Raw genomic sequence first — 21110 nt, 5'->3', positions numbered from 1 at the left:
TGACGGACTTCCGGGGGTATTTCCCCCGGGCGACGGTTACCAGGGGAGCCCTCCGAAGACCCCGGAGGACGTCCGTCCTTGCGGTCCGCTCGCGCTCCTGAGGCTCCCGCCTCGTTTCGGTTTTCGGCTCGGGCGCTTGAGGCGACTGGGGTGCTGAGGAACGGCCGCAGGAGGAGGAGGCCGGTGGACGAGGGGCGGGCAGCTCTGGAGCCACACAGGGTCTGGGAGCCGAGCGCGTCCGAAAGCGGCGGGAGGGGCGGCCAGGACTCCGCGCTCCCGGCTGGTGCGGGTGGAGCGGCCGCCGCCTGCGGGGCCCAGTCGGACGCGAGCCTCGCGTCCCCGCCGCAGGCTGGCGGACGAGGTGAGCGATGCTGGAGGCCGGGCGCGGGGAGGGGGCGGGCGAGCCGGGGGCGCAGCGCTAACCGGGGGAAGGAGCTGGGAGAGCGGCTGGGCGTACGTGGTGACTGAGAAATTAATCCTTAGAATCACTGGTTTTAACTTAAATTGCCGAGGTCACTTCATCCCAGCCCTTTTCAGATTCGTTCGTAAGCACAGCTTCTAGCTAACAACGAGAGCAGAGTCCATGTAGTTCGCACGTTGTCTGCTCATGATGCTTGGGACGGCGGGAGGAGGGCCGCTCCTAGGGCGGATGGGGGCAGTGCGCTGGCGGCCGCGCTGACCCGGTGGAGTCAGATCTCGTCTGTATGGGCTTCATCTTCCCGCACAGTATTCGGGTGCGAGTCAAGACGGGGAAACGTGTCGCGTAAGTACAAATAGTGGGGCTGAGAATCGGCCACTGAACACTGCCAAAATGGAATGCGTTATTCCGACTGGAAGTCGGTTCTCATGAATGGCGACAGAAAGACCGAGCGTGCAGCCTGCTGACCGTCCTAGGAACGACGGGAACACACACACACCGTTACCAGACTAGAGGCCTCGGACCGGATCCCCCCCAGCCACTCCGGAGGAGAGTGGAGCCTCGGCTATGAGCTGCTGGTGAGGGTGGAAGGCCAGCAGGGGTCCCTGAAAGGCCCCTCACTGGCGGGTGGTAGCCACAGCCCCAGGAAGTGGTCAGCTCAACTCCCCTCCTCCCACAGCAGCTCTCACAAGGCCACCGCGGAAGTTCCAAGTGCCATGTCTGACCCCTGCCCCGATTCCACATTCTTCGTCTGGATCGTTTACTACTCTGGGTCATCTTAGAGTCAAGGTAGGAGCCCTTCGGCCTCTCCTGGTGACTGCACTTTCCTGTTCTGAGACTTGATGCCTTGAAAGTGAGTCCCCAGAGTCCAGCCTTTTTTCCAAGTACAGGGGACATTTCACTCGCTGTAACTGCTGAGTCCTTGCACCACGCCCTTCAGAAGTGGACAGAAACGATTTTAATTGCCCAGCAAGAGAGAGAGATGCTGCGTGCCGCTGGTTCATCGCCCTGCAGAGCCAGTGACAACAGAGGTCTACTAATTCACTTATCACCACAAAGTTCGGTCTCTGAGCCAGAGTCCCTCTTGCCCTCTGCCAAGCTGCCAGCAGCTCTGGGGAAGGTAAGACCAAGGTAGTCACTGAGAGGAATCTCATTTACAGAAGGGGCAACTGCAGCTTCCCACAGGGCAGGATGGCCCTTCTGCCATCATGGCTGAGACTCAGAGCACAGTGAGCAATGCCAGCTACTCAGAGTGCTTGTTTATTCTCGGAAATGATAGGCATCTACTGTACTGGGGTTTCTGTGTCGGTAGTAGGGGGTCCATTCAACCTGCTCCTTAATGGTTCTCTGCTCGTCGCTTCCGATGGAACTGTAGCTGGTCAGAGTCTCTTTTGAGGCTCTAGTGATGATGATCTGTGGAATGACAACTTTCTTCTTGCTCACCTTTACCTTTCCATCAGGGTTCTCTAGAAGGAAGAAAACATCCAGGTATTTAATGTGTCTGTGGAAAAGCTCTTCTACAAGGTGGACAATGCCTGTGTTAGGGCCAAAGCAAAAGAATTCGATGTGTGGTTCAGGAAAAGGAGGGCAAGGTCGAAGGCAGCCCAAACAGTAAATGAGTGTTCCAGAGCTCTAACCAGCTGACACCTCAGGCACGAGGGTAGTGAATACTAGACACCCTCTTTCAGGAAATAGAAGGGAGACACACTTCCACCATCCACTGTGGAGAGACCGAGCTGCCAGCCAGCTTCTGGGACAGACAAAGAAGGAAGGGGACAGAGAGAGAAAAGAAGAAGCAGGGTCTGCCCCAGAGGTGAAGGTTCGGATACAGTTTCCAAAGGATTCTTAATCTGGTTAAAAACAAAACAAAACCAAAAAAACCACCTCTCTGTACAGAACCTTATCAATGAATGCGGGAGAATTAATGTTTCTCCTTAAAAAAAAAACATTTATTTATTTTAGAGAGCAAGTGTGAGCAGAGGGAGAGGGAGGGAATTCTCAAGCAGACTCCCTGCAGAGCACGGAGCCCAGCGTGGGGTCAATCCCATGACCCTAAGATCACAACCTGAGCTGAAACCAAGCGTCAGACGCTCAGCTGACTTAGCCACCCAGGTGCCCCAAGAATTAACATTTCTGGAATCAGCCACAACATTTTCTTAAACTTAAGCTTACAAGGATTGCATAGGACTTGTGAAATGCCAAGTTTGTCAAAAGTTACAAAATATCTAAGCAGAAGTGCTTTCCCGCCTTCTCTGCTGCATCTCCCAGCCGCCCCTCAACAGGGCTCCGGGTTGGAGGCTCAGGCCTCTGTTAAAGCCCAACAGAGAGTGCTCTCTCTGTGTACAGGTGTGTGCAGGTAGAGTTCGAGTAATCACACTGTCACACAACTGTTCCAAAAATGCTACCACGCTGATCCTGTTGCTTTTCATTGTGCTTTGTGCCCCACTTAAAATGCCTCGTGAACTCGGCCGCCTGGGGTCCAGTTCTCGGTCAGACATCATGGTGAGCCTAGAATAAGGACTGTGAATACCAAGCCACATGCTTCCTGAAGTAGGGCCTCTTATGAGCTCTGTTTTACAGATGAAGGAACTGAGCGCTGAGAGGTCGTGTCCTCAAGGCAGCTGGTGGAGATGCCAGGGTGGGAACTCTGTCCGTCTTCATGGCCGCACCCCAGCTTTGATTGTTTTAACTCCCAGTGAATGGCCCATGGTATGTACTAGGCACTGAGAGTGTCCTTTTTATTTTTATAAGTGTCAAAACCTGCATTTCATATTTTGCATTTAAATTTGGGGGTTTCATTTTTTATATTAATTTACACATTCTTTTATATATTAAGACTAAAAAGCAACAGATATTTGATTTAAAAAATAATACACAAGCAAAAATTGCATATGGAAGGATTCTTTTCCTTCCTTCTTTCCTTTCCAGTGAAAAAAGGTGTTCCCTGCACCAAGCCTATAAAAACTGTTAACAGTTTTACCCTCTCTGTTTAATTTTTGGATTCATGTAGAATTCAAGTAAAGACTGAGGCAAAAATACTAAGTTGTTTTCTTGGTTGTCGAGTCAGTTGTCCCAGCATCACAGAGTGAACGAAGGTTCTGTCTGTCTGCTAGGCCTTTCACGCGGTGCCTTCATCATGAACACAGCTCACACGTGAATGTGGGACACGGCATGGCCACCTCTGCTCTCGCTGGAGTGACATTTTCACATCAGCCCTTCTCACACCTCCCATTTCCCGGTTTCCTGATGTTTTTACATTTTTATTCTCCTGGGTAAACTTTAGAATAATTTCCTCCAGTTCCCAAAAAGACCTGTGGTCACTGATTCCATAGATTGACAACTAACATCTTTACATTTTGAGGTTCTCTAGTTCAAAACAAGACTTCTTTAATCTTAGAGTTTTAAGATTTCATTTGGGAACAACTATTTTTTTAGGGTTCTTGAGATGTATTACCTGTACTAATTTTCAGTTACTGCTTAACAAATCACTGCAAACTTAGTGGCTGCCTTAGAACAGCACATCCACTTATCATTCCAGTTTCTGTTGGTCCAGAGTCCAGCTCCAGTCCTGCCGTCAGCCAGGCAGCACCCTCGTCTGGACCTGGGGCCTTACCAGCTCATTCAGGTTGCTAGGTAGAAGTCATTTCTTTATGAGTGAAGGACTAAAGTCCCTACTTTGTTGCTGGCTGCTGGCAGGGGGTTCCTCACAGCTCTTTTCACAAGACAACTTAAAAAATTGTTTTTAAATTGAAATAATACCCGATCAGGGACCCTGACATGGCGCTCAATCCCAGGACCCCAGGATCATGACCTGAGCCAAAGGCAGACACTAAACCAGCTTAGCCACTCAGGCACACCCGACTTTTACCTTTTTTTTTTTTAAGATTTATTTATTTGAGAGGGAGGGAGCAAGGGCGCACCAGTGGGGACAGGGGCAGAGGGAAAGGGAGAGAGTCCTCAGGCAGATTCCCTGTTGAGCACGGAGCCCTACTTGAGGCTCCATCCCAGGACCCTGAGATCACTACCCAAGCTGATATCAAGCGTCAGATGCTTAATTGAGCCACCCAGGTACCACTGCACTTTTACCTTTTTTAAAAAGGTTTCTCCAGGGGTGCCTGGGTGGCTCAGTCATTAAGCCTCAGTCATTAAACCCCACATCAGGCTCCCTGCTCAGCGGGGAGTCTGTTTCTCCCTCTCCCTCTCCCTCTGCTTGTGTTCCCTCTCTCGCTGTGTCCATCCAATAAATAAAAATCTTAAAAATAAATAAGAAAAAGTAAAAGGCTTCTCCAATTAGGTCCAGCTCACCCCGGATAAACTTCATTTTGATTAAGTCAGAACCAGCGGATCACTAACCATATCACAGGAGTGACATCCTGTCTCATTCACAGGCTCTGCCTGCATTCAAGTGGGAGGGGGCCAAACAGGGCTTGTTCACTGGGGGTGGGGATCTTGGGGCCCTCTTAGAATCTTCTCTCCCATATGACCAGACGTCTTCAAGGAAATTGGTATTTCCACCAACAGTATGTCAGGGCACTTGATCTGTTGTGTAGTATACTTTGACTCCTGTTTGCAAATACTTTTTGACCTTACCATTTGTTTATAGAGGGTTTGGAGAGATGTTTTACTTCTCAATGTAGTCAAATCCTTCAAATATATCTTTGCAATATCTTTATTTGAAGCTTAGAAGGATGGTCCCTACTGAGGACACATATGAAAATACATCCTTTTGCAGTCACTTTAAAAAAAAAAAAAGATTTTATTTATTTGACAGAGATGACAAGTAGGCAGAGAAGCAGGCGAGGGGGGTGGGAAGCAGGCTCCCCGCCGAGCAGAAAGCCCGATGGGGGGCTTGATCCCAGGACCCCAGGATCATGACCTGAGCCAAAGGCAGAGGCTTCAACCCACTGAGCCACCCAGGCACCCCTTGCAGTCACTTTTTAAAAAACATTTTGATGTATTTGAGAATGACAAAGAAACCATGAGCTGGGGGTCGGGGGGAGCAGAGGGAGAAGCAGACTCCCTGCTGAGCAGGGAGCCCCAAATGGGGCTCAGTCCCAGGACCCTGGGATCATGACCTGAGCTGAAGTCCGATGCTTAACCGACTGAGCCACCCACGCACCCCGCATTGATCTAATATTATACTGGAACTACATTACTTTAATTATTATAAGTTTTTTAAAAAGATTTTAAGTAACCTCTACCTTCAACGTGGGGCTCAAACTCACAACCCTGAGACCAAGAGTCACACTACGAACTGAAGCAGCCAGGCGCCCCAATTTTGATACATTTTTAAACTTTTAATTTTGAAGCTATAATTCACAGGAAGCTGCAAAAGTACAGAGAAGTCCCCATACACCCTCACCCAGTTTGGCCAGTGGTCCCAGTGGTAACATCTGTAACTACAGGACAATGAAACAAGACACTGATTATGGCACAATGTGGGTGCTGTGCCATTTTAGTCCATGCAAACCTCACAAAGATCAAGGTACAGAATGGTTTCATCACCACAAAGACCCCCTCTCCCTATACCTTGATAGCAATACCCTTCTCCCCCTGCAGCCTCCCCACTCCCTGCCTTCACTAACCCCAAGCATGAGACCTTTTGAACTTGGCTTTTTTCACTCAGTATGTTTCCAGTAGCTGATAAACAAATGTCCCTTAAGTTTCTCTTCTTTTTCAAAAAATTATTGCAAATAAGCACACTCTACTCTTTAAAAAAAAGCATGGAAATACTCAGACAACGTGAAAATAGAACAGTGTTGTGAGTACGCATACATGCATCACTCGGCTTCGACATTTTGTCACCTTGTTTTGTCTACCTCAGTTTTTTCCTGTGTATTTGCAAGCAAATCTCAGACATAATTTTATCCATAAATAATGCAACATCGATCTCTATCAAATAAGGATTGTTTTAGCATCACCACAAGACCCTTGTTACATCTAAGAAAACTACCGTTGATTCCTCATTATCTAATACCCAATTTGGTTATCTCAAGAATGACTTAGCCCAGGCCCACAGTATATTTGGTACCTAGGTCACTCAAATCTCCTTGTACAGCTCTCTCTGCTATGGACTGAATGTTTGTATGCCCCCAAAAGTCACGTGTTGAAGGCCTTGTCCCCAGTGGGATGGTATCCGGAGGTGGGGCCTTTGAGAGGTGATCAGGCTGAGTTGAGTTCATGAGGGTAGACCCCCTGGGATGGGATCAGTGTCCTTACAGTAGGAGGAAGAAACCGTAATCCCCTCTCTTCAGCCATGTGAAGACACAAGTAGATGGCTGTTTGCAGGGCAAGAAGGGATCATCTCAGAAAACCAAATCATGGTACCCAGGTTATGGGGTCCTCAGCCCCTAGGGTTGTAACAAATAAATGTCTGTTGTTGAAGCTACCCATTTTGAAGCTACCCCTATTTTGTTATAGCAGCCCAAGCTGACGAGGACACCCTCCTTTTTTTATGCCATTTTTTCTTTTTTAATTTTTTAGAGGACAGGAAGGGGCAGAGGGAGAGAGAATTTTTTTTTTAAGATTTTATTTATTTATTTGACAGAGATCACAAGTAGGCAGAGAGGCAGGCAGAGAGAGGGGGGAAGCAGGCTCCCTGCTGAGCAGAGAGCCCAATGCAGGGCTGGATCCCAGGACCCTGAGACCATGACCTGAGCCGAAGGCAGAGGCTTAACCGACTGAGCCACCCATGTGCCCCAGGAGAGAGAGAATCTTAAGCAGACTCCACATCCAACACTGAGCCCAACACAGGGCTAGATCTCAGAACCCTGAGATCATGACCTGAACTGAAATCAAGAGTCAGACGCTCAACCGAATGAGCCACCCATGCACCATGATGTCATTTATTTGTAGAAAAATTAGGGTCTTTGTTTTTTTTTAAGATTTATTTATTTGACAGAGAGACAGTGAGAGAGGCAACACAAGCAGGGGGAGTGGGAGAGGGAGAAGCAGGCTTCCCGCTGAGTACGGAGCCTGATGTGGGGCTCAATCCCAGGACCCTGGGATCATGACCTAAGCCAAAGGTAGATGCTTAATGACTTGAGCCACTCAGGCGCCCTTCCTTTTTTTTTTTTTTTTTTTTTTTAATAGGATTTCTAGTATTTTGGAACTGGCTGATTGCAGATTTGTGGTGTATTAATCTCTTTAATGTCTGTATACGACTTCGTAATGCAGTATTTTAAGTATAGAGATAAGTAGCAAGACAAGATGCTATACCCCCATCACAGGGCTCCCACGCTTAAAACCCACAATCAGACCTCATCTCTGCCCCAGCACTTACCCTCTGCTGGTTACTACTGCTGTATAACAACTTACCCCAAACTTCCTTAGCTTAAAACAATGGTTTTATTTTCTCACAATTCTAAGGGTCGGGAATTCAGGACAGGTCTGACCTGGCAGCTATCACTTGTGGTCCCCAGATGGCTACAGCTGAATGTTGTCCGGGGCTGCAGTCCTCTAGAGGCTCCACTGCGCTGGACGTGCAGGATGGCCGCTCAGAGGGCTGGTCACTGATGGTGCTGCTGTGTGCCGGCGTGCGGCTCAGCTGGGAAGACTCAAAGGCCAGGGCTAGAATCACCTATAGGTTTGTTCACTCCCAAGTCGAGCACTTCGTGACCAGGACTGCTGACGGCAGCACCTCCACGTGGCCTCCCCAGGTGGCTGAGCTGCTTGAGAGCATGACGTGGCAACTCGGGGCTCCAAGCACCAGCCTGGGTTCCAGTGAGCAAGGCAGGACTGCGTTACCGGTCAAGGCCCAGCCTCAAAAACCACTGTTAGCACATTCTCCTGGTTACAAGAAAATGTCAAGCTTGCAGAGTTTTAAGGAGAGAGAATATAGACTCCCCCAGGAGGGAGGAGCATCAGGGTCGCCAGCAGAACAGGAGGGAAAGGATGAGTTGTGGCTGCCTTTGGAAGATACCCTTAGCCACACTATACTCATTCACTTTGCAACAAATCTCAGATACCATCTCCATCAGTCACATCAGGACTCAGGTATATTCCATGCTTTTTGAGACACAATTCACACAAGAGAAAATGCACAGTTCTTAACATGCACACCTGGGTGAGTTTCACAATTGTACGCATCTTTGTAATCACCCAAACAAGATGCATGATTTTCTCACCTTGCAGAGTCCTCCTGTCAGCCAGCCACCCCCTCCCTGACCCCAGCAAGAACTTTCTGATTTCTGTCCTGCAATAGTAAGACTTACTCTTACTAATTAGGTAGTAATGCGCAGAAGATTTGACAGGACACAACTTTACATTTCTCTAAGGCTTCTGTGGTACTTGGTTAATTGAAGGAAACTCTGACTTCCCAAAATCCTGCCTTTTCCAAACCTAATAGGGAAATTCTTCAGCTTTAAAACACAACTGTGAGAGAAGACACTCTTGCCCTAGTTTAGATGTTCTACCTGGCAGACCATGCGTCTCTTTTCCCTTCTGTTGGCTTGTGTTCTCTGCAAGGCCACCAAGACCAGCGACTCGCCTCATTCATGGAGTCTTTTCTGGGTTTACTCAGTCTCTTTGCAGCACTTAATACCGTCGACGATTTTACCTTTTTTTTTTTTTTTTTTTTTGAGAGATTGTTTTATTCATTACCTTCTTTCTTTTTTTAGAGCTTTGTTGCATTATAATTTATGCTCCACCTGTTTAACGTGTCTGGAACCCCGCTATTACCACTCAATGATTTTTAGCAAACTTTTAGAGTTGGACACCCATCGATCCATTTTAAGAACATACCCATCACCTTCAGAAGACCTCTTCTGCCCTTTTGTGGCTAATCTCTGTTCCCACCCTTAGTCCAGGCTTCCCCTTATACAAATCTGCCTTTTCTGGACATCTCATGTAAATGGCACAATAATATATGTGGTCTTCCCATCTGGCTTCTTTCAGTGGAACATTATGATTTGGGAACTTCTTCACGGTGCAGCGTGTGTCAGGAGCTTGCTCTGTGTCATGCTGAGATGTCTCCTTATATGGAGAAAGCCCACTCTTCACCTTCTTTCTTGCAAGTCCATCCTCACTCTAGTTCTCTGACCTCTCCCCTCTATGTCCAGCTTCTCTCCACCCTCTGAACTGAGGGTGTGACAGACACTGTTGGTGTCTCTCCCCACACCTGCCCTTGCTGACAGAGGTCCAGCCTCAGAATTTTCACACTGGAGCCCATCCTAGCAATGTTGGGCAGGGGACATCCAGCAGGGGAAGGTTCTGCTCCCAAAAAGAATAGCCTCCCACGGACGGGACAGCTGTCTTGTCTACATGTGACACGTAGAGCCGTCCAGCTCTCTGGGGACCACAGGTACGGAGGGTGACAAAAGTATGCTCAAAGAGTCCTTGATGTCACTGCCCGCTGCTGAGCAAGCCACCCTGAGGGCCGTCCTCCGACCCTTTCCTTGGGGGACACTGAAGCGCCCAGGGAAAGCCGCATCTTGGTTGTTCTGTGGCTTCTGGCCAGAAGGCTCCTGACAGACTGGTAGCATTCTCCAAACCTTCTCCCCAGGACTCTGGCCCTTCCTGCAGTCTTCCACTCTTAGGCAAAGGTGGGTGCATCAGGATCTGAAGGCAAGCCTTGCTCCCCAGCCCAACACCCTCATTGCAAATGGTTTCCTGCCCCTGATGTCCCCACAGGTGCCTCAGTCTGAGCCTGCCCATGCCCAGCTCCTCTCTCCCCGCCAGGCCAGCCTTCCTCCCATCAACTGACCGTCCATTCTCAAGGTCAGTGAAACTCACGGCCCTGGACCTCCCACGTCTCATCCAACAGCAGGCTCTGCTGGTTCTACGTCCTGGATCCTTTTGGAATTCCTACTGCCAGTGCCTCATTAGCTCCTACTCAGTTGCAGCCCTGGGCCTAAGACAGGTCCCCTTCCACTGCCCCAACAGCCTCCACTCTGGAGAAGCCTTTTCCAAGGGACAAACCCCATCACACCTCCTCGTTTAAACTAGTTTAACAATTCCATGTCCACAACACACGTGACAAAACGAAGCAAAGGCTTCTTATTCCGGCTGCGGCGTGTGGCCTCCCCCTCCCCCACATGCAAGGGTCTAGCACCCCTGGGCTGTTAACAGAGTGCATGAATAAAGGGAATAAATCTGCCCAGCCGTTTAACCCCTCTGTCCCACCAACACTGCAGTCTCTGCATCCGCGAGCCGTCCACCGCTGAACGCCAGACCGAAGCGGCCTTCCAGGGTTCTGCAGCAGCCTGCGGAGCGCCGAGGGGTCGGGAGTGCGCTGTGCAGCGGCGCGCCCCGCAGCCCCCGACGACTCGCCCCATCTTCCCTGAGCTCACACTCCGCCTGCAGTCCTGGGGACGTACCTCCCGAGCGCGTCTGGAACCCCGCCGTTAGCATCCCACTCCCCGGCGCCCGGCCTCGGGCTCCGGGCCCTGGGCATGTCCTACCTTCGACTTGAGATGAAGAAGGCCGCGGTCCCTTGGCTGCCCCTTTCTTCCCCGGGGGGCTCTCTGCGGGCTTGGTCAGAGGCTTCTCGGCCTCCGGAGAGCGCCTGTCCGTCGACCTCTCCCTCGTTTTCGCGACGGAAGAGCCGCGCGCCCTTGCCTCCTCGCCTGCAACGCACGCACGACCCGTCAGCCGCGTTCTCCTGCAGCTCGAGCTGCGGGTCCCCGCGCCGCCGCGGCCAGCTCGGGCCGGAGCGGCACTTCGCCTCTCCGAGCACCGCGCGCTCCCTGCCGAGAAGACCCCCGCGGCGCGGCCGTCGGGGAGACCTCGGGCGCGGGCGGGCGCCCCGCAGCTCCCAGTCCCGCGCCGACCGCAGCCCCGGGGCCGAGGAGACGGCGGGCCCGCGCTCCTTTACCTTTCCTAGACTTGGGTTTGCTTTTGGAAAGTCCCATAGGTGAGCCCACCGCCCCCGCCGGCTCTGCCCGGCCCGCCCCGCGCACCTTCGCGGGCGCGCAACCCGAGTGCCTCACAGAGAGTCCCGCAGCCGAGCAGCGCGCGTCGCCACGGCAACGCCGCGCCCGCGGGATCCGCGCCGCGCTCTCGCGAGAGCTGCCGCTCGCCGGAAGTGGGCGGTGACCCCGGAAGTTCCCGCGCGGCGGAGCGGTTAGGGGCGGTCGACTTGGCCCGGGCATCCCGTGCGCCCGTTCTTGGGAGGGCTGCCGCTGCCGAACCGGCCATGGACGGTAAGAGACCCCGGCCGCCGGGGGAGGGCGGGCCCCGCGGGCCTCGGTCAAGGACCCCGGACCCTCACCCCCTTCCCCCAGACTCCTCCGCGTCCGTCCCCCAAACCTCCAGCTCCTGTACCGGCGAGCGGCAGCGGCCTTTGAGGCCCTGGGATGTCCGGTCAGAGGGCACCGGAAAAGGAGACGGCGGCGGCCCTGTTCCCAGAGCAGGAGAGGAGCCCGCGGAGAGATGGAAGGGGCCGTTGGACCACGGCCTTATCACCCGTTGGCCGGAGAGGGGATGACAGCTCCTCAGCCCCCACCAGAGGCTGGGCTTCACTCCGCAGTTCCGCAGCTGTCAGGGTGGCTTTCCTTTGGCCGGTCCACTTTCTTCCAGGGTCAGGTTTCGCCTTAAGAGCTCTTTGCCCCTTTGAGTCCATTCCTGGTGCTCGAGTACCGAGAAGGCCGAGGCAGGGAGGGGCCCGGAAGCCGGAGAGCCAAAGAGCCGCAGAGCCGGCCACACCTCGCCTTGCTTCCCTGCGGGCGGCACTCGGCCACCTGTGTCCAGTTAGCTCGGATTCGCAGATTCCACAGCGGCCTTGGCCCGGGCTGGCACAGGGCCTGAGACCCCCCCAACCCCCCAACCCCGCGCCTCCAAGGCTCTCGGCTGGGGGCCTGGATTTGCATTTGTGAACACTCCGTACCCTCTTTCTGGTTACAGATCTCGTATCTTCTTTCTGGACTAGTGTGGTAGACCCTTTGAGACATCGTTCTCCACATTTAAAAATGGAAGAAACTGAGATAGTTTAAATGTGAATCTGTATCTACCTGACTCTTGAGCTTGGTGGGTGAGAGCAGGTGCGGCTGTCCAGAGAGTTAGTCTCCCTGGTTCCTCCTCTGGACAGGGGGGCGCCTGAGCCCTATTTGATGGCTCAGACATGCCAGATGCCATGGAAGGTGGTCTCTGGCTGCGGGCCAGGTGTTTGATAGCACAGGAGTCACCCTCTTGCTATTTTTACCCATTTACTTTTGGTGACAAAAAGTATATAAAATACAGATCACCCAATACTAAGCTTTACTAAATTGGGAAAGAATCCCAAGGGCCTTTGTCAGGGTGCCTTAATTACAAACCCCCGCTCGAGTTTTCACTCTGGGCCACATGCTGTATCCATGACCAGTTTTGTCGGCCACTAATTCTTGAGGACAACCTCTGCCACCCTGGTATTACCTGTAAGGAGTCAGAGGTGAGAGAGCCTCTACATTTGCCCTTTGGCTGATGAGGGAGCAGAGCTGGTGCACGAGACCATCTTCTGCCTCCAGTGTGCAGTGGGCCTCCCTGAAGGCGCCATCTGTGCCTGCACCCTGTTCCAGCTCTCTGTGTCGAGGAGGGCCTTAGTGGCCCCATCTGCTTGTTGGACGTGCCGCTTGTCACAGTTGAAATCCTCAAACCAGGGATGCCTGCATGGCTCAGTGGGTTGAGCCTCTGCCTTCGGCTCAGGTCATGGTCCCAGGGTCCTGGGGTCGAGCCCCGCATTGGGCTCTCTGCTCCGCGGGGAGCCTGCTTCCTCCTCTCTCTGCCTAATTGTGATCTCTGTCTGTCAGATAAATAAATAAAATCTTTAAAAAAAAAAAGAAAAGAAATCCTCAAGCCATCTCCTTTCTTTGCAGATACCCTGTTCCAGTTGAAGGTACGTACTGAACGACCTTTCGCGCCCACCCTGTCGTAGTCATTAGCAAACGAGGACAAACGGTGTCGGTCACACTCAGAAGGACAAATTACAAACTGCGTGATTTCTGAACAGTGGCCTTCTGGACTGATGACAAGGGAGACGTTATTGAGTTGGCTTGATGGCATATTCAGCCTTGCCTTGTCTTGGGCTGAGCAGAAGCAGGCCACGTGGGCTCGTCCATGAGGGAGTGAGCCTGTCGTCTTTAAGAAACATCTTTAGGAAACTCGGGTATTAGGTGCATACCTTGGTGTTCCACTAGGCATTGAAACTTGTGGTTTCACATTCCTTACCGTCACGTGGAAGGAGAGAGTTCTGAGTAGCAGAGCAGGCCTCTTAGGATTAATCCACAGCAAGCTTCTGCCTCTTTTCCGTTGAATATCTCCATAGTTAGCCATCGTGCTTAGTTCTGAAAGGCTGCGCAGGGGTGAGGTGCCCACACTGCTCACTGTAGCTCATCACACTGGTTTTGCAATGGAGAGGAAGGGCCAGGAACAGCCGAAGTCCCAGGTGCTTTGTTTGGCAAGCTTCCAGCTTGTGGAAAGTGCTCAGGGCCAGATTCCCAGTTCAGGAAAATCTGGATTTTTCCCTGAAAGAATGTAGGAGGGGGCACCTGGGGGGCTCAGTGGGTTAAGCCTCTGCCTTCGGCTCAGATCATGATCTCAGGGTCCTGGGACCGAGTCCCACATCGGTCCTGCTCCTAGGGTAATGCGTTCCTCCCTCTACCCCTTCACGTTGCTCGTGCTCTCTCTCTGACAAATTAAAAAAAAAAAAAAAACTTTTTAAAAAGGAACATAGGAATGTGAGGTAGGTAGACAAGAAATCCTTCCTGTGTTACAGAAAGTCCCAAGTGGGGGGGCACTGAGGGCCGGTGTTGGGTGGTCCTCGCAGGCAGGCAGGTGTCTCAGGCTGAGAAGACGCCACCAGCCGGGAAGCTGTGTGGGCCTCTGGGAGGTCACTCTTGCACCTGGCTTATCTGAGCATTGCCTGCCGGCTTCCTGGCCAGATGAGGCGTTTTAGGGGGAGCTGTGGGGACCACTCCGACCAGGCCTGGGGGCGTGCACTGCCCAGCAGCCCCTTGCAAACACGATGTTCTGTGAAGAGAACACTTTGAGGTTTATGTTCTTCAGGAACTCTGTGTTACCATTTGGGGTCACTTGAAGCAGATTCTGTCGAGTTTTTTCAGAAAGTTGAAAATCCATGGTAAGGGGGCTGGTGGCTCAGTTGGTTAAGTGTCCATCTCTTGTTTTTGGTTCAGGTCGTGATCTCAGGGTCCTAAATTGGAGCCCCATGTTGTGCTCCGCGGCCGGCGGAGGAGTCTGTTAAGAATCTCTCTGCCCCGCCCCCTTGTGCACACGCTCTCACTCTCACTCTCTTTCTCGTGAATAAATAGATGTTTTTTTTTTTTTAAAGATTTTATCTATTTATTTGACAGAGATCATAAGTAGGCAGAGAGGCCGGCAGAGAGAGAGAGAAGGGGAAGCAGGCTCCCTGCTGAGCAGAGAGCCCGATGCGGGACTCGATCCCAGGACCCTGGGATCATGACCTGAGCTGAAGGCAGAGGCTTAACCCACTGAGCCACCCAGGCGCCCCAATAAATAGATCTTTTAAAAAGGGAAAGAAAGAGGGGCACCTGGGGGGCTCAGTCGTTAAGCGTCTTCCTGGGCTCAGGTCATGATCCCAGGGTCCCGGGATCAAGTCCGCATCAGGCTCCCTGCTCGGCAGGAAACCACCTTCTCCCTCTCCCTATGCTCTCACCCACCAAAGCTCAAGAGTCAGGTAGACACGGATTCACATTTAAACTATCTCAATTTCTTCCATGTTTAAATGTGGAGAATGATGTCTGAAAGGGTTTACCACACTCTCTGTCAAATAAATAAATAAAATCTTTAAAAAAAAAAAAAAGGAAAGAAAGAAAATCCGTAAGTAGTACTGAGTGTGTGAGTTGGCGTTTTGTTTTTTTTTTTTTTTTTTAAGATTTTATTCACTTGAGAGAGAGAGATCATGAGCGGGTGGGGTGGGGGGGAGAAGCAGGCTTCCTGCTGAGTAGGGAGCCGACGCGGAGCTTAATTGACCTGGAGCTTAATGACGGGACCCTGGGATCACGACCTGAGCTGAAGGCTGATGCTTAACCGACTGAGCCGTCCAAGCACCCCTGTGTGAGTTGGCTTTTTAACTTCCCACACTGGGGAGCGTTTGGGTTCGGTGTTCTGGGTTAGGACATATTAGGAAACCCTCACAGCCCTCCCTGTCCCCTCAGAGACCCAGCGAGCTCCCTCCATGTAGTCCCAGGCCATGAGGACACTGGCAGGCCAGGCCCCCTCTCTGCAGTAGGGGCAGGGGATGCTGAGGAGGGCGGGGAGGGTACCCAAGGACCGCCGTGTGTGTCTGACCTGCGTGTCTGTTTCTGCTCAGTTCACAGCCAAGCAGCTGGAGAAGCTGGCCAAGAAGGCGGAGAAGGACTCGAAGGCGGAACAGGCCAAAGTGAAGAAGGTGAGGCCACTGCACGCCCCGGCCGTGCCCCTCGCTGCTTTGGCTTCTGCGGCTTCTGCTGCTTTGTTCTGGTGTCTTCTTTTTGTGGGAGGTGCACCCCATGACTCTGGCCATGGGTGCTCTCTCGGGCCTGCTCAGGGCCTCCAGTGACCCCCTCTGCCTCCCAGCCCACTAAGGGCGTCCAGAGCAAAAGGACCGTGTGTTGCCTTTGCTTTTTTCCTGGAAGGTCCATGCCTTTTATTTGCTTCCAAAGTTCTGGCACGCATTTTGCACAAATTGTGTGGGACATGGGCTTCCAGCCGTCCCCACCACGCCCCAGCCCCCTCCCTGCCCTCTTCCTTGCGTAGCCCGTGCCTCAGGCATCAGACCCGGGGCAGAGGGGAGGTGGTGGGGACTTCTGGCTGCTCTCCGTGGGGCTCTGACAGCTGTTACGTAGCTCCCGGGGGTGTGAGGGTTTGGTGACCCCCTCCCCCAAACTGGCATTCCCAGGGCAGAATGGAAACCAGAGGACTGACCCCAGTCTGTTCCTTCGGTTTCCTCCACGGTCTTGCTTGCCGTCAGCCATCACCATGGTGGTTTTGGGAGCGTCTGTGGTGTGGGCGGCTGGAGAGACCAGAGAGGGCGTGCGGCAGGAGGAGACGGGCTGGAAGGTGGGGAAGGCGGCTGTGTCCCTGTGGCCAGGTCTGCTTTGTAGCCCCCAGCATGGGCTATTCTGGCATGCTGCCTGGACACCGCAGTCCTGAACAGGCTGGGGGCCTGGCGTCTCTGCATTCTCACGGAGCTCACAGGCCAAGGGGGCTGCCCCATGCTAGCAGATCTTGCCCTGGGAAAAGCCAGGAGCAGGTCCCCGATGGTCGGTCACAGTTCCTGCACGTTCTCCCAGCTGGCACTTCCCCCCAATTTCAGGCTCTTCAGCAGAAGAATGTGGAGTGTGCCCGTGTATACGCCGAGAACGCCATCCGAAAGAAGAACGAGGGTGTGAACTGGCTCCGCATGGCGTCCCGCGTGGACGCAGTGGCCTCCAAGGTGCAGACGGCCGTGACCATGAAGGGGGTGAGTGCTCGTGCCTCAGTCCCTGTGCCATGCGGGCTGGCTTCTGCCAGCAGAGACGAGGAGCCTGGCTGGGCAGGAGGAGCCATGCCGGTCCCTGTGCGTGGTGTCGCAGGGATTCCGTCCACACTGTGAGGGCGGTACCAAAGGACGAGACAAGGTGTCCTCGGGTTTGTCTTAAGGAGCCGTGGCTTGAGTCTCGTGTCTGTGGTTCAGTTGCTAGCATTTTCTGGAGACCTGCCAAGAAAGAGCCTTGCAGCCCCCAAGAGGCCCAGCCTGTCCCAAACAGGGCTTGGCTTGGCCAGGGCTGGAGTCCTGTTGGCCCTGGGCGGGGCATGGGCCTGGGGAGAGTGCCGGGGGCCTGTCCTCTGTGGGTGACATCTCCTTCCTTCAGTTCTGTTGCCTCCTCACTTCCTCCCGTGCCAGGTGACCAAGAACATGGCACAGGTGACGAAAGCCCTGGACAGGGCACTGAGCACCATGGACCTGCAGAAGGTCTCTGCCGTGATGGACAGGTTTGAGCAGCAGGTGCAGAACCTCGACGTGCATACCTCGGTATGTCGCCACTGCTCAGGGAGGGCAGGGCTGTGCCCGGGAGGGGCTCATGTGGCTGGCCCCCTCTGTGGGAGCTGCCTACAGAGCTCCTGACTCCTTCGGGGTCTGGACCAGTATGTGGAGGCCTGGCAGATACGAGGGAGGCTTGGCGCTGGGGCGTGAGCGCCTCTTCCAGGGTGGTGGTCGGCTGGGCCACCTGGGTGAGCACTCAAGGGTCTGAGAGTGCTGGAGACAGTGCCTTGGGAAGTGGGGGGTGGTCTAGTGCGGGTGGAGGGAGTGAGCAGGAACCAAGTTGAGAGGGTGGCCGGAGATCCCAGGCCCGCACCCACCTGCCCAGACCATGACCCCCAGGTGATGGAGGACTCCATGAGCTCGGCCACCACGCTGACCACGCCGCAGGAGCAGGTGGACAGCCTCATCGTGCAGATTGCCGAGGAGAACGGCCTGGAGGTCTTGGACCAGCTCAGCCAGCTGCCTGAGGGCGCATCTGCCGTGGGCGAGAGCTCCGTGCGTAGCCAGGAGGACCAGCTGTCTCGGAGGTGGGCTCAGTGCCCCCGATGCTGGGCTGTTCACCTCATGCTCTGACGCTGGGGCTGTGGGAGATGGCAGGAAGGACAGCTGAGGCCTTGGGAGTAGAGCTCGTGCAGCAGGCCTTTGGCCCGGGGTGCTGCTCCGTCCACGGAGGCCTGCAGCTGAGGCCCAGCCCAGATTCTATCTGGCTGCCTCTGTCCCCTGCCCCTTATTCAGTCCATGTTGTGTCACCATGTGCTCTCACGCTTGTCCATGGTTCACTTTAGGAACTCACATGACAGGTGTTTGACAGTGCGTGGCCGCTCCCCCGGCTCTTCCTACGCTAACCTGATGGCCTTGCGAGGCCGAGCTTTAGAGGGGAGGGTCGTGGCCTGGTGGAGGGGTGAGGGGCCCTTGGCCCCCAGGGCTGGTGTCTTGGATCAGGTGCACAGCGGCTCAGGGGCGCCTCTGCCCCCCATCCTCCCTCACAGCAGCTGTGTTGTTCGTTTGCAGGTTGGCCGCCTTGAGAAACTAGCCGAGTCCTCCTGCAGGGCCCTGCATCCCTGGCCTTTACGTGCAGGAAGGGCCGGGGAGGAGGGCTCCATCTCTCTCCCCACGCCAGTTGCCTTTCTGTACACCCTGCAGTGTGGCCCTTCCCTCCAGGTCTGGGAATTGTCCCTCTTAGCGTAGACGGTGGCTGTGTCCCGGTGGGTGAGTTTGCACAAACTTCTGACTTGTGTGGGTTATTTCTGTGACTCTGGGCTAACCGGCTCGGGGTTCTGCTGGCTCCCCTCCACCCCCCACCCGGTGATAGGGACTAACCAGTGGATACCATGGGGGCTGTGGGGGCCTTCAGACTCTGTGTGACAGCAGATGTGCTGCTAGCGGTCAGCCGACGGGGGTCAGCTCTGCTTCCTGTTGCCGGGCACCTGGAGGCTGGGCCCACTCGGGATCCCTGGCATCAGGCGCCATGCTCCAAGTCCAGGCATGCCTTTCCAGGGGGTCCCCACCCTCATTCCACTGCTGCCTCTGGAAAGCCTGGGGCCCCAAGGGGTGTGCTCTGTGTCCTTTAGGAACTCAAGTCTGCACTGAGGTCCTTCCCAGTAAGGAGCTGGCAGTCTCCCAGTCCCACTTGGGGTGCTGCGTCTGTGTCGCTCTCTTCTGTACTGTAAATAATGGGTGCCTCCCCCCGACTGGTCTCTCCCCCTGCCTTTGGGCTCACACCGTTCAACCTGGAAGCCAGAGGGGCCAGCTGGAGTGCACGCACTCGGAGAGATGCCCCCGGTGGGCCAGCTTTGGGAGGCCCCGAGGCAGCTCAGCCCAGAGGCTCGCAGCAGCTCCTCCCGATGAGTTTCTGGGACAGGCAGCGCTTTCCATGTTTTTAAGTTCCTGAGGTTTTCTTTGTTTTCTTGAAGCTTCCAGGGTTTTTTGTTTTGCCAAAATAGAAGGAGCAGACAGCAGATGGGGAGCGCTGGGTCGAAGCCCAGTTCTTGGTATGAACTGGTGAGAACTCCATGGTTGGTCCTGAAGGGGCCCGGCTCTGTGCACGGCCACCGCCCAGCCAGCCCTTTCCAGAGGTCTCCAGCTGTCCCAGCTGTCCTCACACCAGTGGTTCTCGTAAACAGAAACTTTGGAGACCTTTACCATGACTCACTGCGTGTGATTCTCCTGGACCGGCTTGTTCTTGGGTGTTCTGTGTGGTCTATTCTGTTGGGGCAGCCTTGATGCTTGAGACGGTGGTGTGAGGGGTCGGCGTGCTGTCTGGTTTTTCTTCCGCAATGCCGGCCTCGCCTTACTCCCCGGCCATGGTCTCTCAGGGCACCCATGTCCTGGGGGCTCAGAGAAGATCCTTGCTGTCCCGGGGCCCAGTGAGGGCGGAGCTCTGCGGCTGTGGCTCACCAGGGAACACTGGGTGCGCTCGCCTGTTTCCTAAAATGCTATTGTGAGTAAACAGATTGATCCCTGAGAGTTTTTCTCCGGCTTTCTTCAGTGGCCTTGGGTAGGGTGGAGAGCCGTAGGTGGGCCCCCAGATAGGGCTCTCCAGCCCCCAAGCAGGAGGCTGAGGAGAGTACCTGGAGGAGGGCGGGTGGGGCAGGCGGGCCGAGGTGTGCATGCTCTAGGCTCCACGCCTACAGATGGAGTTAGAGTCTGAACTTACAAATTTTCTTAACTTTTTACCTTGAAATAATTTTAAACATACATAAAATTGCAAATTGCATGGTTTCTGTATACTTTTGTCTGTCAGCGCCCCCCACTTTCTAGTTCACCTCTGTAACCGGCTAGGTCACCTTGCAATGCCTCCATTCTTCCAAGCTGGGACAGTCCCATTTGTCTTTGTGACCTAGAAGGTCCCTTTTTTGTTTTTTTTTTAAGAGGTAGAGTGAGCACATGAGAGTGAGGGTGGTGCTTGGGCAGAAGGAGAGGAGGGCCGAGAATCCCAGTCAGGCTCCACATCCAGCACAGAGCCCGGCATGGGGCTCAATCTCATGGCCCCAAGATAGTGACCTGAGCTGAAATCAAGCATTGGACACTTCTCCAGCTGAGCCCCCAAGATGCCCTGAGCGGGAGGCACCCTGGCCTAGAGGGCCTGGACGCTCGCTGGCCAGTTATTTTATAGACCGCCTTTCCACTCGGGCTGATGGGACTTTTTCACATGATGACATTGAGGTCACAGCTGTTGTTAAGAGTCCCACAGAAGTGGCATCGTCTCTTCCACGCTTCACACCAGGCACTCCGTGTTGCTGTCTTGTTCACCTGGGACGGGGTGTGGGCCAGGCATCTCCCCCATGACGTTCTGTTTTCCCCTCTATTGAGCATCTTGTGGGGAGAAATTTCAGGATTGCAGCATCACCTGGAAACATTGTCATACTTTGCCCCTGATGCTCCTTTCCCTTGATGAATCTTCCTGGTAACAACGGTCATGGTGATTTCCTATTTGCAATTCTGTTTTTAAAAAGAGAGCTCTCCATTTCCTTACTGCGTCATTTCCATCCGCGTGGGCCTGTGGGTGTTTCCCGCTGTGGGCCCCAGAAACCACACACGGACACCCCACTGGGCCCCAGAAACCACACATTAGCCCTGCTCAGGCTCAATCTGGCCATCCCCTCCTCACATGTAACTTACCTGACAGCAGATACCAGCCTCCGTGTCCTCCTGGCTTCGCTCATTTGTCTTTCCACAAACCACTGAGGACTGTTAAGCGGCCCTCTGTGGGACTGCTTGCTGAGCCGGGACGGC

General features: G+C 53.8%; 2 protein-coding genes and 1 long non-coding RNA gene across 5 annotated transcripts; 2 read left to right on the top strand and 1 right to left on the bottom strand.

Moving 5' to 3' along the window:
• The first annotated feature begins 18 nt into the window (after window positions 1-18).
• On the top strand, window positions 19-4228 carry LOC111152763. Of its 2 annotated transcripts, XR_002640943.1 has the most exons (5): window positions 19-361; window positions 728-996; window positions 1098-1538; window positions 2999-3127; window positions 3532-4228. It is a non-coding gene; the product is annotated as an uncharacterized LOC111152763 (long non-coding RNA). The 2 variants fall into 2 exon arrangements; XR_002640942.1 differs by having other exon boundaries at window positions 728-1538.
• On the bottom strand, window positions 1474-11287 carry LOC111152762 (spermatogenesis associated 33). Its single transcript, XM_022511384.1, has 3 exons — window positions 11232-11287; window positions 10819-10983; window positions 1474-1884 (listed from the first exon to the last, which is right to left on the bottom strand). The coding sequence occupies exons 1-3, from the start codon at window positions 11266-11268 to the stop codon at window positions 1679-1681; spliced, it is 408 nt and encodes a 135-aa protein (XP_022367092.1). The 5' UTR covers window positions 11269-11287; the 3' UTR covers window positions 1474-1678.
• Window positions 11288-11475: 188 nt separating this feature from the next.
• LOC111152949 (charged multivesicular body protein 1A) lies at window positions 11476-19841 on the top strand. 2 transcript variants are annotated; one of them, XM_022511697.1, is made up of 7 exons: window positions 11476-11559; window positions 13207-13226; window positions 15681-15758; window positions 16665-16811; window positions 17235-17363; window positions 17715-17902; window positions 18387-19841. In XM_022511697.1, exons 1-7 carry the CDS (start codon window positions 11553-11555, stop codon window positions 18406-18408), a joined length of 591 nt encoding a protein of 196 aa, XP_022367405.1. In that variant the 5' UTR covers window positions 11476-11552; the 3' UTR covers window positions 18409-19841. The 2 variants fall into 2 exon arrangements, with proteins under 2 accessions (XP_022367405.1, XP_022367404.1); XM_022511696.1 differs by lacking the exons at window positions 11476-11559; window positions 13207-13226 and having other exon boundaries at window positions 15427-15758.
• Window positions 19842-21110: the final 1269 nt, after the last annotated feature.

This window comes from Enhydra lutris, unplaced genomic scaffold, assembly GCF_002288905.1.
Source record: "Enhydra lutris kenyoni isolate GAN:26980312 unplaced genomic scaffold, ASM228890v2 scaffoldscaffold30, whole genome shotgun sequence".
Classification (NCBI taxonomy): domain Eukaryota; kingdom Metazoa; phylum Chordata; class Mammalia; order Carnivora; family Mustelidae; genus Enhydra; species Enhydra lutris.
Note: the sequence above shows the minus strand (reverse complement) of the source record. Positions and strands in the feature narration are given on the sequence as shown.

Coding starts and splice junctions, on each gene's coding strand:
- LOC111152762 (XM_022511384.1), bottom strand. CDS start 11,268: ATGGGACTTTCCAAAAGCAAACCCAAGTCTAGGAAAG. Junction 10,984..11,231: donor CAAACCCAAGTCTAGGAAAG/GTAAAGGAGCGC, acceptor CGTGCGTTGCAG/GCGAGGAGGCAAGGGCGCGC. Junction 1,885..10,818: donor TTCTTCATCTCAAGTCGAAG/GTAGGACATGCC, acceptor TCTTCCTTCTAG/AGAACCCTGATGGAAAGGTA.
- LOC111152949 (XM_022511696.1), top strand. CDS start 15,609: ATGCTGAGGAGGGCGGGGAGGGTACCCAAGGACCGCCGTGTGTGTCTG. Junction 15,759..16,664: donor AACAGGCCAAAGTGAAGAAG/GTGAGGCCACTG, acceptor CCCCAATTTCAG/GCTCTTCAGCAGAAGAATGT. Junction 17,364..17,714: donor ACCTCGACGTGCATACCTCG/GTATGTCGCCAC, acceptor CATGACCCCCAG/GTGATGGAGGACTCCATGAG.